We start from the raw sequence: 18,046 nt of genomic DNA, 5'->3' as shown, positions 1-18,046 counted from the left end.
CGTAACTGGTATCGACGAGCCGTCTTCACTTTCGAAGAGATCACAGACGTATCTACAAAATGAAATTTGAATGGCATTTCTAGGTGAATTTGTGACGACACAGAAAATCCTCAAAAATAGGGTATTTCCAGGATTTTTCCCATTGACTTATAATGGGTTTTTTTTCGCAGTTTTTTGCGAATTATGTCGCCACGTTAAGCCCAAATCCCACCAAAAATAATAGCTCCAATGGCGTGAATTTTCTGCACGTTTTGATACCTCATTTGTAGGTGTGCACCCAGCGGTATGAGCCGCATTAACGGTTACGGAAGAAAAATAAAGAATAAAGAGACACCTTGTTGGGTGTAGAGTAATAGGTTCCTGCCATTGCTTTGCATGGCAGGCCCCAAATATTAAAGAGACGCTTCTCTCCGACAATAGTAATAGGTTCCTGCCATTGCTTTGCATGGCAGGCCCCAATTAGCGACGTGTCGCCGTAAGGACACGTGGGCCGCCATCTTGCGAGTGGCAAGTTCTAAAACTCTTAGAAATTCTGTTCTAAATAAAGTAATATTTTTCCTTGATTTATTTTGATTCATCTTTATAAATGACCATACTGAGTAGCATTTTTTTCCAGCAGAATATGCTATTTTTAATTACAATATTATTTTTCTTATGTTGTTAATTTGCCATTATTGTACAGTCTCTTATTCTTATTTTTGTTTTTATATTTTCTACCCGAGTTTGAATATATATTATTTTTGTCAGGGTCACCTGGATTTCCCTGTTCTGGTACAATTAGGCATATCTCTGTTCTATTATTTAAATAATTTCCAATTTAGAATCAATTTGTTTTTTCTTTTCTGTTTTTTCTCTTCTAATCATTAATTAAGCCTAATAATTTTATCTAAAACAGCCTTGTGCTGCCAAGTCTATCTAATATGCTGGCAATCATGACACTGTCACCATTGCAAGAAACAGAAATTATATAATAGGTGAAGTTAAACAATAATTTTGCCCATAAATGTAACACAAACAATAAAGTCATAATAGTTTGAATGGTTTTGGATCATTTAAATTGAATCATGATTTTTTTCAATTTCATTACTAACAATTTACAACAGTGTTAACATCCTTGTTTAATGTTCCCTTTTACTTTTCCGTTGGGTTGTTCTTTATTTGTTCTTCATTATTTCCAGTTTCTAAATGTATTTTCCTAAAATTATTTACTTTTGCATTACTGTTACAAATTAATCATATTTCGCATGCCTGGATTGCAACAGTGGGTGCATAAAAGCATTTGGGTACATCATACCCATTTTACTTTGAGAATGACTCTTAAAGAGTCAAGACATTAGTATTTTGCAAACCTCTTGAAATTAAATTGCAATAATAACTTAGCCATTTTCTTGTGCTTGTAGATTGAAAAGACTCTTGCTAACTAGTGTATTGAAATAAGAAGAAAAAATTTCAGATTTCCAGACAGAACTTTACAAAAAGAACCAGTAACATTTTATTGAACACTTTGTGGAAGACATGTAAATATTACAGATAGGTCTACTAGTGTTGAAAAAGGATGAAATAAATACAAACAGAACTTGAAATCCCATAGGGATATATTAAAAACATAGTTTTCTTTAAAAGTGTCCATTTAGCAAAAAGAAAAAAAAAACATCTTCAATACTAAGCATAAATACAAACATGATTCTAAAATCTATGCCCTATAGAATACCTGGTTATTATAACTAACATACATACTTAAAATCATCCGAGACATTATTTAATGAAGTATAAAATAGGCCATTTCATTGTCACCTGTGGTAATGACTGTTAACAGTTGAAAATCTGATGCTTTGTGAAACAAACCATTCTGCAGCATAACATCTCAGATCCTGAGTAATTTTGAGTTACAAACAAAACACTGGGCTATGATCCGCTATAAAGCCACCTCTTAATAATAACCATTGGCTTCATATGTTGTAACTGCTTAAGCACAGAATCTGCGCCGTCTGAAAATGTTTTATCCATAACAATTTTTACATTACTCACAGATTTAAGATTTAGTGGATTTCTGAAGTCTACAACCCTGCTGCGGTTTCTCAGTTCATTAGTCTTTTTGCTCCTGGACGCAGCTTTCTGTTTGTGAATTTGTTTTCGCTTGGGGGGCACCTCCACGTTGGCTTTCTCGTTTAGTTTCCGCTTAGAAGCGTTCGTTGTCTCAGAAGTCTCCAAAAATGTGAGGAATGAGTCCTCTAGCCCTAAAGGCTTGAAGGTACCCGGAGGAGCGCCGTCGTCCCGTTGCTCCTGGGGGGTCGGTGTCCCAGGATTTGAGTTCTCTGTTGAGCTGGTAACCATCAGGCGGTTTCTAAGGGTTTGCATCCTTTGTGGACAAGCTGGTGTGGGATGTGGAGGTTTTCTGGGACGCCCTCTTTTAGCGCCTCCTTCTGTCACATTGGAAGCTTGGGATTCTACAGTATTGTCAGCGAACACCTTGGCTTCGTCTTGGGTTAATTTCTCCTCAGGATTTTGCTCCTCAGGATTCTGCTCACCAAACAATTGCTCACAAAGCTTTTCCCCTTCGTCCGGCTCCGTCTCAGAGGAACTTGATGCACCTTCCGACTTGTTTGTATCTTTATATCTGGAGCGTGAATACTTTTTGCAGAAAATGAACTGACTCCTCTGATCTTCGATGTACCTCTCCGTGAGGCCGTGAGTTGCATAATGCTTAAATATACTTCTCTCAGCCCTCTCCACCGTGTCGCATCCTATGATCATGCATGGGTACTGCAGGGCGGACTTCTTGGTGCACATCGCAGACGCCTCTTCGTGGGATTTTAGTGTAGGCTTACCAAAACTGGTCCAGTGTTCAATGGCCTTCCCATCTTTCTTTTTAGTGTTCTTCTTCTTCACTTTAATTTTGTTTTCCACGTTTTCTTTCCCATTGTTAATTCCCGGAAAGAGTCCAATCGATTTAGTCCGTCTCCCATCGGTTGCTTTGGGATCATAGACATAGTCGTGCTTTTTGATCAGGTGACGGAGCAGATTGGATTTTGTAGTGTACACGCGGTCGCATCCATCATACTCGCACCGGAACGTCGGATCGACTGAGCCTCTCTCAGAAATGGCGATCTCCTTGTGGAAGTTCTTGATGTGCTCGATGTACTTCTCCACAGAATCGAAGGGGAGGGCACACTCAGGCCGATCGCAGTTGAAGGTCCCCAAGCTCATGCTGGCCATCATGGCAGTGGCTTTGTCGCAGGTGAACTTGTGAAGCAGGAGGTAGTGTTGCACCAACCTTGTGATTCCCATGAACACCCTGGAGCAGTTCCTCACCTGACATCTGACTTCATCATCTTTTCCAATGCTGGGGATGATCTCCGGTTCAACCTCCAGAACCATTTTCTCAGCCTCTGGCTCTGCTTTGAGGGGAGGAAGCGACGCCTGATGCATGGCCCTGTAGTGGAGAATTAGATTCTGCTGGATGGTGAATGCTGCGGTGCATCCTTCATGGACACACCTGTATGGTCTATACGGACTGAAGGCGTTGTCCGTCTCACACAACTTGAGGCTCAACCTTTTTGGAAGCTTCTCCTTCCTTTCCTCCTTCGTTGGTGTGCTTTTGGAGCTGCTCGGCTTCTCTGGGGACGGGCAGGCAGACGCAGAGGAGGACTTTGGTTCTCTTATCATATTCTGACATACGTCAGGTTTATCTTGTTGCCCATTTGCTTTGGTTACAGGACTCAGTTTCTCGTTCACACTGGAATTTACTTTCTTTTTGGGACTCCTGTGTATGATAGCCACTTTAGGATGCTCTGGAGTTAATTTAGGTGCTGGTGGTGCCTCCTCCCCAAGCGGCCTTTGAGTCAGATAAGTTTGAGGTGATGGGAGTCGTGTAACAGTCGATATCTCAGGCCTTGAGAGCTGTTTTGCTGCATCTCCTGGAGCGATTTGAGTAACTTCTGTAGGATTTGCATTATCTGGTTGAGGTGCTATGGCAATGTCGATTGGTTCTTGTTTTAAAATAGGCATAACAGGCACAGACGCTGCAGGCGGATTGGTGTTGCGTTCACTGTTTGGTTGACTGTTCAACGGGCCATCTTTGTTAAGTCTGAAGGCACGCCGATTACGAGCGCTGATTTTTAACTTCTGCATTTCCGCCTTCGACAGCCGGTGAACCTTTTCATAGTGGATTCTCAAGCCTGTTGTTCTTGTGAAGGTTTTTGGGCAGATCTGGCAAGGATATGGAGACAGTTTGGATGGGATTCTTTTGAGTTCTTCGATCATCTCAGTAGAAAAATCATGCATTTTACTCAAGTGTTTGAATAAGGCTTCCTTCGTCATGAAAGAGAACTCACAGTCATCCTGGTCACATTTAAAAGGTTTAGGTACCTTTTCAATGGGTTTATCATCACTTTTATTTTGTACTTTACTTTTACTTTTCTCTATTTCAGAGGTTTTTTCCTTCTGTTCTAAGGCTAAAGCGTTACGCATTTTCTCCTGCGCTGCCTCAATCAGGTCCATTCTCTGAAAGGCGCTGGACATTTCCATCAGGTTATCCTCCCGATAAGGTCCAGGAGGTGTGTGATTAGCTGTCTCTGCCGGTTTGTCCTGCTGGTTTGCCGAGCAAACCGGGAAGGAGTTTGAATCATCCATTATGTTTGTACTCTGAGGCTCCTGCTTTAACATTGCAGGTGAAATCAGGGTGGTGAGGTTGCAAGATCCGTCTGAGAAATCCCCGTTTGGCACGTTGTACACTGAGCCGTTTGTATCGGGTACATGAGGGTCGTTGAGGAAATCCAGGAACGACGTAGGGAGGTCTGCTGTAAGGTCAATTTCATCCAGAGGTCTGCACTGTGAGCGCTTTGAGAGATGACCACCGAGAGATTTGGTGCTTGTGAACTCTCTGAAGCACCTTCTGCATATAACTTTCCCATCCTTGATGATTGCAGGCCACTTGGTACGCTTGCTCAGCCGGCTGCGTTTCGCTTTTATTGTGTCTGTGTCTCCGCCCTTCTCATCTGAAGGGTTAGGCTGGCAGTCAGCATCAGGGCACTCCTCATCATAAGGGAAAATGTTGTGAGTGGTGCTGGGAGGACTGACCACGCCATCAGCGGAGTTGTCCATCTGTTCGTAACCAGGGTTTGATGTTGTCTCTGTTTTGCTGACTTCGCCGCAGTCCTTTAAAGCAACCTGTGCCTCAGGGGTCGCGCATTTCATGGGAACGTCAATGGAAGAGCACTGCGTGAGGCAGGAGTTTTCGCTCTGCGCGTACGGAGTGTGGTAGCTTCCATCAGGAAGGCTGTCGATGGTCGAGAGGCTGTTCCCGTTATCCAAGTGTCCACTTTTTCTCGCATCTGGATGGTCTCCAGTACTATCAGCATGCATCAGCCCATATTGGTGTCCTCCATTATGCATGTGTCCACCGTTGTCAAGCATGAGTGAACTGGAGACATACTGAGACATCAGAGTTGATTCTGAAGGGGCGGGGGACATAGAGGAGGAGTGTATAGCTGCCATTGAAGGCTCTCGGTCCGAAGAGTGAGGCAAGGGGTTGTGGTAGGGGTCTGCTTGCCAAGGGGGGTAGCTCCGGGACGAGTACTCACTCATATTGAAGTTATCAGGGTAGGGGTTATTCATAGGAGGAGACCATGACTGCGAAATGTCTGACTGCATCACTGTGTTGGGATTGTTGTGCCCCCCCCAGTTGGGGTACAATGAGGGGTTAGCCATCGGAGTAATGGGCACAGGCTCAACTGATCCAGGGTAACACTGAGAGGGTGAGGCTGAGCATCCCATTGGATAATCCATCTGCTGCACCACTGGTTTGTTGCATAGTATCGCTGGCGCGTTGGATCGCTTGCTCCCCTTCTTGGCTGTGATTTTAGCAACTTTGTTATATTTCTTTGCCAATTTCCAGTCTTCAAATATTTCAGGATGCTGCTTCTTAACGTGCCTGGACAGACTCTTGTTTGTGCTATATGCCCGGGAACAGTCATTGCTCGGGCAGCAGTGCAGGTTCTCCTCGTTTCCCGCAGGAACGGCGGGGGTGCAGGAGGGATACCCCTGCATGGAGGCAGGAATCTCGGTCTTGATTTGATTTGGAGACATGATTTGTGGGACCATTTTTGGGAATTCGTTGCAGTGCACCTCCTTATGCTGGTGTTCCTGTGGAGCTGCTACGGGAACAGGATATGCTGGAGGATTATCTCCTTGCCTGGTCACATTATGCTGCGCTGGTGGTAGGTTTGCATTGGCAGGTGCTGGAGCTGGGTTAGTTAGTGGAGTGTAGCATTTTCCCGGTTCTTTTATCCCATGACCGGCCATTGAATTCAGCATGTTTTCAATTGAGTGTTTCACTTTAGCAGCCTCCGGTGATCTGCACGGCGATGCATTTGCCTTTGAGACGTCGTTCATGAATGCCTCTCTGTTGTTCCTTTCAAAACCAAACTCAGCAGGGCGTGCGTCTTCCTTCATCAGGGTGCTCTCAGGTGGAGGACCAGGCATTGCAGATACAGGGTTTTGATTAATTACAACAAAACTGTTTACAGCATCATTTGGTCTATGATGCTCCTGGTGAGACAGAAATTCAGACTGTGAGTAGAAGATCTTACCACAGTTATCGGTTTGGCAGGTGTAGGTGAGGTAATGCTGAGCCTCATGATCATACAACAAGTAGGCCTCACTGAAAACTTGGCCACAGTTCGGGAACATGCACTGGGCTTTAAATTCGGGGTGTGTTTTTCTGTGCATAAGGAGCTCAGAGTTGGAGTTGAAGTTGGCCTTGCAGTCCAGCTGAATGCATATGTAAGGTCTGGTGCCACAGTGCATCTGCAGGTGATCGTTAAGGTGTCTGACATTGACGAACTGCCTCCTGCAGTACTGGCACACCACCTTCTGCTTCTGGATCTCTAAGAACCTCATGGCCTCCTCGTCGTCCTTGTGGGATCTGACGTGAGCCATCAGGTTGCGGAAAAACTTGAAAGCCTTTGTGCAGTTTGTAACAGGACAGTAACAGTCTTGACTGATCTGAGGGTCAGACGTTGGTTGCTCTATCTTAAGAGGAGCTGCAGAAATATTCCCAACTTGAGGGGTGATTTTAACGGGACTCATGCTCGCCTTGGCTGCAACTTTCATCATTTTTGTCGGACTTTTTGGCGACTGAGGTGGTTTGGTTACCTTCCGCGCAGCTTTCATCGCTGCCAGTCTCTCTTTGCACGATTGCTTTACATGTGATGCTACATGGGGTTCTAACACCTCCCTGCTTTCAAAACTGTCAGCACAGATCGGGCAGAGATACACTCCGTCTTTGAAATGTTTCTGGGCATGACGGACGATCCTGTGGCCCAAGAACTCCTTGTCACACAGAACACAATACTGCATGTAGGCCCGCCAGTTTCGGAAGCGTGCGGACACGAACCCTTGCTCCCGAAGTTTTTTAGCCTCTCTGTTCTTTTCTTTTTCATCTGTAATCTCATTGAGTTCGTTTGTAGTGGTGAGCAAGAAGTCCTCCAAATCCTTGTATTCGGGAAGTTTGCCAAGTGCGCTTTCCATCTCCTGTTCATCCGTGTCATTGAGCGTGTCAATGGAAGAGACAATGGCCGCCTCCTCGCCCATCAGGGCCAAGCAGTTGCGCTTCAGCGTCTTCCAATCCCAGAACTCCGGATCAAAAGGCCATTGTGTCTTCAAGGCCAGCAGCAACTCGCAACGCAAAGAGTTTCGGCACCGGCAGACTCCCGTCCTCCTCCGGCTTCTGGTCGGGTTCGTTGTACAACGACTCCACAGGCGTAATACGAGTCAACGGTCGGCTGCAGGAGGAACTCGGTCAGCTGGCATGCTCGTTTGACCTCTAGATCAGTTGGCAGGAGGCAGGAAATGGTTTTACAGATGGTAGACTTGCTTTCTTTGTGATCACTGGAGGTCATTTTAAGAGCTTGAATACACATTTCTACGCACACTGGAAGCCCCACCTCTCCAACCTGGGAAAAAAAACCAGAACATATGATAAATGCAAGACCTGAGGCAACATTTTAACATTTGCACACATATTGCAGGTCTAGGTCAGTAAAGCCCCTTCTCCAAGGCATGGCTTTAACTATTTGCAGATCCTGAGTGGTTCTTCCCCGTTTTTGGGAACCGCCTCAGTGATGCTACAAGACGAACAGAATGTCAGCATGCCAGAGGCGGCCATCTTGTTCGACAGGAGTGTTTTACAGCTTCTATTTATTTGCACTTTGAATTTAGATCAATTATTTGACAGATTATTAGGGCAAGGCTAAAATAATTTTTGTTTATTACTAGACTAACTGTCATACAACAAAATAGTCAAAGTAATATGACAATAAAGTCATAATAGCAACAGAATAAAGTCATAATATTACAGAAATAGTCATAATATTACCAAAATAAACTTGTCATTATGAAAATAAAGTCGTAACGTTACCAGAATAAAGTCCTAAAATATTACAGATCATAATATTACCAGAATAAACGTATAATAGTACAAGATTAAAGAATCATAGTCATAATATTACCAGATTAACAGTGGTAATAATATAACAAATCATAGTATTACCAGAACAAAATAAAGTCGTATGACAATGAAGTAAAAATATTAAGTTCTGCACATGCAGTATTTTTTTTTTATACCTCATTTTGGATAACTTTGATGAGAAACAGAATGTGGCAGACGTTTCCGCACTGCAGTGCCATCTCCTTGCTGTGGCTGAGGAATGAATCGGCAGACGCCTCCAACCGCATAAGCAGTTTACTCCAGAACAACGTGAGTTCCCTGAAAGAGAAAGAGAATAAGGCTAGATGAGATTCTGAAAATAAACAAAGAAAAGCATTAGGACAAATTAAACTAAGGACTTTGTTTACATTTAACACAGGGCGTCTACAATGGAGTAGGATTACAGGCTTTGCCGGCTATGTGGAGCCGTAGGCCACAGTCTTCAGCTTTGCTTTTATTATTATTAATCATCAAAATGGTGACATGAGCCAAACTGCTTCAGGGCGATTAACTCGTCTTCATGTCTTCATCTGCCATCAGATTTTTGTTTCTGATGGCAGCTAAAAACTTAATTTAAATGTTAACCAAATAATAGCAGCCTGTGTGCCATCTGAAAGAAATCAAATCTGGTTTGATTTCTTTATAAAATCAAAATATATTGAAAATGTTCATCACTTTCATTTTCTCAGTTATAATAGTAAGATAGTCCAAATGCACAGATTTTATTTTTTACCCCTCCAGGGGGTCTTTTGTGGACTCTAGTGTCCCTTATATGACAGTGGGCTGACAGGAAACGGTGAAGAAAAGGGGGGAAGACATGCGGCAAATATCGTCGGGTCTGGGAGTCGAACCCGCGACGGCCGCGTCGAGGACTCAAGGCCTCCAAATATGGGTCGCGCTAACCGCTACGCCACCACGGCACGCCCCAAAATGCACAGATTTTAATAAAGAATTGTGATAATTGCCCCAGAGGTTTTTGTAGGAAGAGATGAGGTGCGGTTTGGGTTTGGGACTCACCAGGCACAGTAAACATCTTCTTGAAGGAGCTGTCGCTTCAGAAAGGCCGTACACAAACACAGAGCCGCTTTCTCATCGCCCTCTGACTCCAGGTTGCAGATCATTTCAAGAGCATCTTTGCAGTCTATCGATGAAATCTATAAAAGACATTTAAAAAAACACAGGATACAGAGCTATTCTGAGTCCAGTTCCTCTAAAAATTAAAGAAAGATAAAAGAAGCAGCAATGATCGGCTCAGGTCAGAAAAGTAAAATCTAGACGTGTTTTTCTATTCATTTAATGCATCAAATGCATTAAACTTCAACTACTTTTGATTAATTTATGCAAAAAATTATTTAATAAGGGAAAATTCCTTCCAAATTTCCCTTAGCATAGCATGTGCCAAATCTGATTAATCGTCAGAATAATCGATTACTAAAATAATTGTTACGCTATAAAAATAGTTAACTTAAAAAATGTAGGAGAACTTGTTGCCTCACAAAATCAAGTTTTCAAAACTTAAACCTGTTAGTATCTGCAAGCTGTACATCTTAAGTTTACACAACTTGATCATTTTGACATAATTTTAATGATATAATTGTACAAATAACTTAATTCTATTCTAAAAGCCAATTAGCTTAATTGATTTAAACTCACCTCAAAATATTTTAGTTTTCATTAAATTAACTGAGTAACATTAACTTGTGCAATTTAGTAAGCGTAACTTAAGTTAACCTATAAATATGAACATGTTGTAATTACTTACACAACAAAAGATATTTTTTAGCTAGAAGCTACTTGTATAAAAACAAAACTACTTTTTATAGTTTCTGTCGACGTTTCTGCTCTAACTTTGACAGAACATTTAGAAAGCAGTGAAAGTTTGCTCACTTTTTTCAGCAAAACAAACATGGTGGAGTTTAATGTATGAAAATGTAAATATTTATTTTTTAAAAAGCTAATAAGAGCTGCACTGCTCTGAAAGTGGCTCAGTCTTGATGACCTCTTTGCCTTAAACATCTTAAAACTAATTTTTGTGACAATAAAAAAGTGATTTAATTAGTTGCTGGCAGTTTTCACAATGCATTGTGGGATACCTTGTTGGCCAATCAAATACTTAACTTTTTTTTGCATGAACTCAACTTAAATAGATTAAGTTTTCAAGCATTTTTTTATCCAAATATTCACACTACTTGTTTCTCAACAAGTTTATGAGAATTAAGTTAAGTTCATTGGAAATCTTTTATTAAACAGGATGTTTTGTTTTACAGTGTGGCTGAAGCTCTACTTGTTTTCAGTTGAATTATTAAGGTGGAAACTTCTGGAAAGGATTGATTGTTTTAACAGGATTTTTTCTTACCTCTTCCATCAGCTGCTCCTGACTTTTCGTCATGCAGATGCAAACCAAGTAGGTCTGCTTGAAGTTGCCTTTTCCTTCATACCCTGGGTACTCTGAGCAGATTTTTGCTAGCACAGCTGCTTTGTCGGTGCTGTCCGCTTTGATAAGGTGCTTGATTCGCATGTTGAGAAGCGCCGGACCTTCCGATTCGAGATATTCGTGCACTAAGACACAAAAAAAGACACTTAGCGAACAGTTATTCCAAGTTATTCCATGGGATTACAGCAGCACAGTTCGTCATGATGGAGCGCTAACCTTGTTCAGTCCGAGGAATTTGATTGGACAGGATGCTGCTTAGCGTGGCGTTGGCCCAGACGCCGTCCTGCTGAGCCAGAACTGAGAGCAGACGGAGCTGGGTGCTCCCGCTTTCCTGCAAAAGGCTGTGTGCCAACTGCAGCAAAATACCAAAAAAGAGCAAAAAATTCACAACTAAACCTTTAGAGAGGAGGTAAAATTAGCCATTTTTCATATCAAGGCAACATTAGCTTAGCTGCTAACTTATGTACCCACATATAAATCAGGACATTGTGCTTCCCTTCATTCAATATGAGTGTAAACTTATCCAAAAAAAATGATTTTATGACTCAAGTTACCAAGTAAATAAGTCACTTTTTCCAAATCAAGCATATTTTATTTACAGAGGTCGGTAAAGTACCCGAAAATTATACTTAAGTAAGAGTAGTACTACTTTGACATATTTTTACTCAAGTAAAAGTAAAAGGTATTTGGTAAAAAGAAAAAATACTGAGTAACTGATCAAATTATCAATCATTTAATGTTTAAAAATTACATCACCAAACAGCTCGAAATATAGAGTTACGTGGAAATTTTGGTATTTTAAGAACGAAAAGGACAATAATTTATACAAGTAAAAAAATAAAATCAGGTAGAAGCTGTGTAGTATAAAATTTACTAGAAAAAATATCTGAAATAATTTTCTAGAAAAACAATTACATTTCTGAGCTCTGAAGTTTTTAAATTTGCAAGAAGAAAAAACTGAGACATGTTCTCGACAAAACAATGAAATTCCTGAACTCAAAAAGTTAAAAAAAATTGCTACAAATAACTCAGGAAGTTTGAGATTAATCTGAGAAATATTCTAGAAAAAAATAAGGAAATTTCTGATCCCCAAAAGCTAAAAATGTACAGAAAAAACAGAGAGAATCTTTTTCCAAATAAGTTTCTTTCAATTCAAAACTTTTATCATTCAGCGGGTGAAGCAGTGATACTTCATAATGAAATGACTCAAGTAAAAGTACAAGTTCACTTTAAAGAGTGAAAAAACGTTTTGAGCAGATAAAAGTCCAACAACTTTACCAACTCCAAGAAATTCTGCCTTCCTTCCAACTGTCTGGTCACATGATCAGCGGTTTTTACCGTTGCCTAGCAACAAGGAGTGGCTCAGCGGAAAATTCCAGAATCTGACATGTGGGTTATTATTTTACTGATGTGAACCAGCTTTTATAAGCTGTATTTTCCTAATTAAGCGACTTGTTATGATTGCGCCAGTGATGGCCTGCGGGATGCTGACCTTCACGGAGGACTGGAACTCCTCCCATAAGGCACCAGGGACATGCTGGGGCACCGAAAGCAGCAGCTCCGCGCAGCTCCTGTGAATCCAACACAAGTCGTTTGGTAAAGCCACATTTAGGTCAAGGATGTGCACACATTCAACAAAAACACATCCGAAGATAACTGTGAAATCTGTGTGCTGATCTGTAGGGGAAAAAGGCGATGAAGGGAAGAAAAATCGTTGTTAAAAACAAAACAAAACAAAAAAATATCAGAAAGAGTTTAAATCTGTGTGATTTCTAACTAGAGGTGTAAACTACTACAACATATTTATACATGAGTATAATTTTAAAGTTAAAAAGTCCTAGAAAGAGCAAGAAAAACCCAGAGTTCCAAAAGTCAAAAGTTTGCTAGAAAAAAACCCAAGAAATTTGGAAATGAATCTGTAAACTTTTCTAGAAAAAAACCAAGAACATTTCTGAGTACCAAAGGCCTGAAAATTAGCAAGAAAGAAATCTGAAATTTTGAGATTAATCATCAAAATCTTCTAGAGAAAACTAGCAAATTTCTGAGCTCCAAAAGTCAAAAACTTGCAAGTCGAAAACTCAGAATTTGTTTTGTGAAATTTTGTAGAAAAAACAAACATTTCTGAGCTCCATAAATAAAAAAAATAAATAAAAAACACTAAATACTGAAAAGTTTTTAGATTAATCTGTGAAAATTTCAGAGCTCCAAAAGTCTCAAATCTGCTTAGAATAAAATCTGAAATGTTGATATAAATCTAAGAAATTTTCTAGGAAAAAAAAGGAAATTTCTTAGTTCTAAAAACAAGAACATAAAGTGTTTAAATAAATGAGTGCTATTTCACAGTTACATCAGTGAAATCCAACAGGAGAGCGTTTATTCGCTCAAGTTTTATGTTTTTTTACTCACAACGCTAACTTTTCAAGTAGGAGTGGCACGTTTTCACAATCGGAGGAGAGACAGGAAGCAGCCTTAGCGAAGCTGAGGATGGCCACGGTGTAAACCTCCAGCAAAGGCAGCGGGTCTTCATCGGTTTTCCAGCGCCCGGCATGTTCCACCAGAACCTGGGAATCAAAAAACAAGCCACACACAGGCATCAGAACCGGCAGGAAATATGCACAAAATGTAAAGAAATACCAGAAAAACTACAAGAAGTATGGATTTACTACTGAATCTTTAATATTTCAACTTGAAAAATAATGTGAAGTATATATATGTATATATATATATATATAATTTTGAATAGTAGATTAAGCTATTCTCAGATAACAGAGAACAAAAATCAGCTTTTTAAAGCATTCGTATTTATGTATTAATAAATACGCATTAAAGTCCATGCTGTTGGTTGGTGCGTTTATGAACCAAAAACGATGGGAAATCTCAGCTTTGATCCATTAAATAAACTTACTGCTCAAGGGAAATCTGGTGGATGATGATCTACAGATCTACTTTTAATATTTTCATTAAACTGAACCTCATTTAGCAGAACCAAGACGAGTTAAAACAAATATTTTTAGCATTTTTCTGAAACTTTTATAGGATTTAACCCATCTGAATTTTTTCTATTCATTAAATGCATCAAAACTAAACTAGTAAAATTATGTTCAGTCTATACTCAACAAAAAATGCACTTTTTATATGCTAAGACGCATAAATAGGAATGTTTATTACTTGGTGATTAACAGGTCAAATGCTGCAAATAAATCTTAAAAATTTAACTTTCCTATTAATTTAATGCACCAAAATTCAAAGCTTCTATTATTTACAGTCTGTAAACATGTCATTAAAGTCATAGTTGCAGAATATTTACACAAATATGAATATAAAAAGATGAGTTATAGCAGTTTAACAGAGATTAATGCAATTCTGTTCATAGGAATCAAACAAACTATTTATTTATATTTCTTTCTTATAATTAGTGCTTATTATTAAGCAGTAATAAAACTGAGGAACAAATAAAGGTTCACTTTTTTATTCTTTGTACTTTTTCAGTTTAATAAAAATCAGATAAAGTTTAAGGTTGTTGCTATGACACATAATGGAGGCAATTCTATATTTATTTCATTTTCTTTTCTTCCTGTTTTACACAACCGTCATTATTTGCATACCTTTTACTATTTGACCTCTTTTTCTGATTTCAAACATTCTATTTACACAATTTTTTATATACTTTTTCTGAAAAATCAGTTTTTTTATGCACATTATTTTTAAGTGTATTCCACGCCGTTGCACTTATTTTTTTCTTTCTGTTTTGTATCGGAGTACTCTGTGTTTTTTAGAGGTGCAGAAAAAAAATTTATTCAAAGGAGAATTGCAATTTCTAAACCTGGGAATCCTGAATTGGTTCAAAATGCGCACAAATCAATTTTAGTCTACTTAAATCATATTTTGAATAATTCTTTGACATTTTATTATTTAACCGAAAACCAACCTGAGCTAACCAAAAGTTACAGAATTTTATGCAGAAACGTATTTTAATTTAAATATAAACTGGTGGAAATTGATGCAGTATGACTTAAATAAATGTTTTATTTATTTACACTGTATTTTCTTCTTGTCTGTCACGTAATTTAAACTGAATATCGAGATCGTCTGAATAGAAAAAATGTTTCTGCAGGTTAAATATTTGCATCTCTACCATTTCTAATAACTGCAGAGTATTTTCTTATGTTGTAAATTTGTCCTTTCTATACAGTAAGTTATTCTTATTTTCAGTTTTTATGAGCGATGCACTGATCCAATATAAATATTGGTATCGATGAAAAAATGCTAGATTGAGAGACAACGTTCCTAATCCATAAGGGCAGACCTGCTCAGGATAATTCTGATGATTTATTTTACATTAAATTTAAAATTCCAGGGCGTGCCGCGGTGGTGTAGGGGATAGCGCGACGCGGACATCGCGGGTTCGACTCCCAGACCCGACTTTCTTTGCCGCGTGTCTTCGCCCCTTTCCTGTCAGCCTGCTGTCATTTAAGGGACACTAAAACCCACAAAAAGACCCCCTGGAGGGGTATAAAAAATTTTTTTTTAATTCCTTCAAATGCTTCTTTCTGAAACATTTGAAAGGTTTGTTGCAGTTTATTTTTGTCACTTTTAGCTTCTTTATTATTTTTTATTTTACATTGGTTGTTCTACTCCTAATTGCACTGACTGAACAAATTAAAGTTTTGTTGTTTTTACATGTTTCACCAAGTTTATGAAGCTATTGGTGTACTTAAGTGAGCTGTGCTGGTGCGGAGTTATCACATAAATTTGTATTTCAATACATTTATGTCTCTGTTATAACAAAAAGAAATGTTTTAAGTCAATTCAGGACTGGTTTCTTGTTGGTCGACAGTAAAACTCAGATATCAGAAGTGAAAAAGTGGATTGTTGCATTTCTGGTGTTTATATTTTTATTTTTGTGTAAATCTAAATGCTTACTGTCACTCCCCACTGAGGGACAATAAAAGTTATTTCTATCCTATAGTTTTAGGATAGCAATATCCTAAAACTATAGAATATAGTTTTATTACATATCCTGAAACTGAACTGTTTTCCTTCTGATACTGAAGAAAAATCGGTATCAACTGGAAAACATGATCAAATTTAAATTTTTGCTTTGGGAGTGTAACTAACATGTAGCACAGCAGCCTATGACGCTATCATAACCTCTAATACTCCACTAAAACCAAAAATAAAGCAGATTTTTATTATTAGGAAACAACTAAAAAGTAAAATTAATGACTAAAATGTGAGGATGGCTGTCACTTGTGCAACATGGAGACACATGGAGGTTTTATTTAGCTAGCTGGAGGCTAATTAATGAGTAGGATGTAATGGAGTCAGTGACCACTGACACACTTTTCCCTCTAAATCAGCGGCTCTGATGCAGATGAAGCAGGATCGCTTCATTTCAGACCTAAAGCGCGTTGATGGAGACAGCTATAACACCGCAATTAACATATGCGCTGATGTAATTAGCCGGATTAATTAGAGGAAAAAGGCCCGGGCTAGCATCCTATTCAGGAAGAAAAAAAATCACAGCGATCAATGAAGAACCCTCAGAAAGTAACCCCATTTTAAAACGCTCTAAAATCCCACAAAGGAAGATTTGTAGTTGTTTTATAGCGTTTATTTTAGTGCACATCAATGCATTCGCAGCCGCTAACGCAGCTATCCCGTTTTCTTTTCTTTTTTTTTTTTTGCACAGCATGACCACTGCACAGGACAGGGGTCTCTGCCTGCATACCAGCTAGCAACATTCATCTGCTGAGGGCGATCTGGCCTGGAAAATACGAGCTATATTTGCACAGTTGGCACACTCTGCAGCGACCTCCAATCCATTTCACAGCCATGTTTGCAAATAACTGCACTTCAAAAACGTACATCAGTTTGAAAACGGGAAATTAGCATTTTTTTACTCCCCCCTCTTCCTCCCCTCCTGCTACATCTAGAAATGCAGCCGACTAGCTTGGATGCTAGCTGCTTTAGCTACATTGTTGTAGCAAACGTAGACGCGCATCCTCGGCCAGGAAGCCAGAGGGGCTGCAGGCTGGCCGGGATGAGCAGCGGGATAGCGGGCTAACCTGGCAGAAATCCTGGCAGAAGTGAAGGGAGGCTTCCGGCGGAGGCTGTGGACTCTCCTTTAAAGCCGCGGTCAGAGCCTGGAAGCGATCGCGGAGCTCCTCGGTGGCTTTCCGTGTATCATATTCCTTTTCTGTCTCCCCCTCCGCCATCTTCACAACAATCACGACCGCGTACGCACAGATGTTACGCTGCCAGACCCTGCACACGCACGCGCACGCAGGAAGGGGGAAGGGAGAGCTCACAGAGGGAGGGCTCCTCCTAAAAAAGAAGACCCCTCATGTCAAGAACACGTCCACCCAAAGGCGGATCAAAGGAGAAAACAGGCCCCGAAACAGGGGCGGTCCAAGCCTTTTTGGGGGCCCGAAGCAGATTTTCATTCGGGGTTTCTCAACTATCAACCAGAGGTGGGAAGATTACCCAAGTAGAAGTAAGTAAGACTAAAAAAGTACTGAGTAACTGATCAAAACATACATTATTTAATATTTCAAAATTACATAATCAGGTGGACAAAATTATAAAGTTAAGTAGAAATTTTGGTATTTTAACAAAAATAACAAAATCAGGCAAAATGTACACTTTTCGAAATCAGTTTCTTTCAAAATAAAACTTGTAAAACTAACAAAAACTGCAGGTTTGTGGTGATTGTTTTTGGTTAAAACAAGTTACTTATACAGTGGGTAGAGAATCCAGAAATTTTACTCAGGTAACAGTTGTATGACACTTCACAGAAAAATTACTCAAGTAAAAGTAAAACTATATATCTATATCTATATATATACAGTACAGACCAAAAGTTTGGACACACCTTTTAATTCAATGAGTTTCCTTTATTTTCATGACTATTGACATTGTAGATTCACACTGAAGGCATCAAAACTATGAATAACACATGTGGAAATATGCACTAAACAAAAAAGTGTAAAACAACTGAAAATAGCCCTTATATTCTAGTTTCTTCAAAGTAGCAACCTTTTGCTGTGATTACTGCTTTGCACACACTCTGCATTTTCTTGATGAGCTTCAAGAGGTAGTCACCTGAAATGGTTTTCACTTCA

The 18,046-nt window shown here is 39.7% G+C and overlaps 1 protein-coding gene across 1 annotated transcript; it reads right to left on the bottom strand.

The window, feature by feature from the left end:
- Positions 1-1,464: 1,464 nt before the first annotated feature.
- Positions 1,465-17,393, bottom strand: znf292a (zinc finger protein 292a). The gene is given in 10 exon segments (XM_032547356.1): positions 1,465-7,698; positions 7,700-7,759; positions 7,761-7,955; positions 8,626-8,767; positions 9,506-9,642; positions 10,845-11,047; positions 11,139-11,274; positions 12,415-12,493; positions 13,329-13,483; positions 16,991-17,393. Coding segments are annotated over 10 exon segments (7,050 nt in total). The 5' UTR covers positions 17,141-17,393; the 3' UTR covers positions 1,465-1,905.
- Positions 17,394-18,046: the final 653 nt, after the last annotated feature.

Source organism: Xiphophorus hellerii, chromosome 19 (genome assembly GCF_003331165.1).
Source record: "Xiphophorus hellerii strain 12219 chromosome 19, Xiphophorus_hellerii-4.1, whole genome shotgun sequence".
Taxonomy (NCBI): Eukaryota; Metazoa; Chordata; class Actinopteri; order Cyprinodontiformes; family Poeciliidae; genus Xiphophorus; species Xiphophorus hellerii.
The sequence above is the reverse complement of the archived record's forward strand: the minus strand, read 5'-3'. Positions and strand labels throughout refer to the sequence as shown.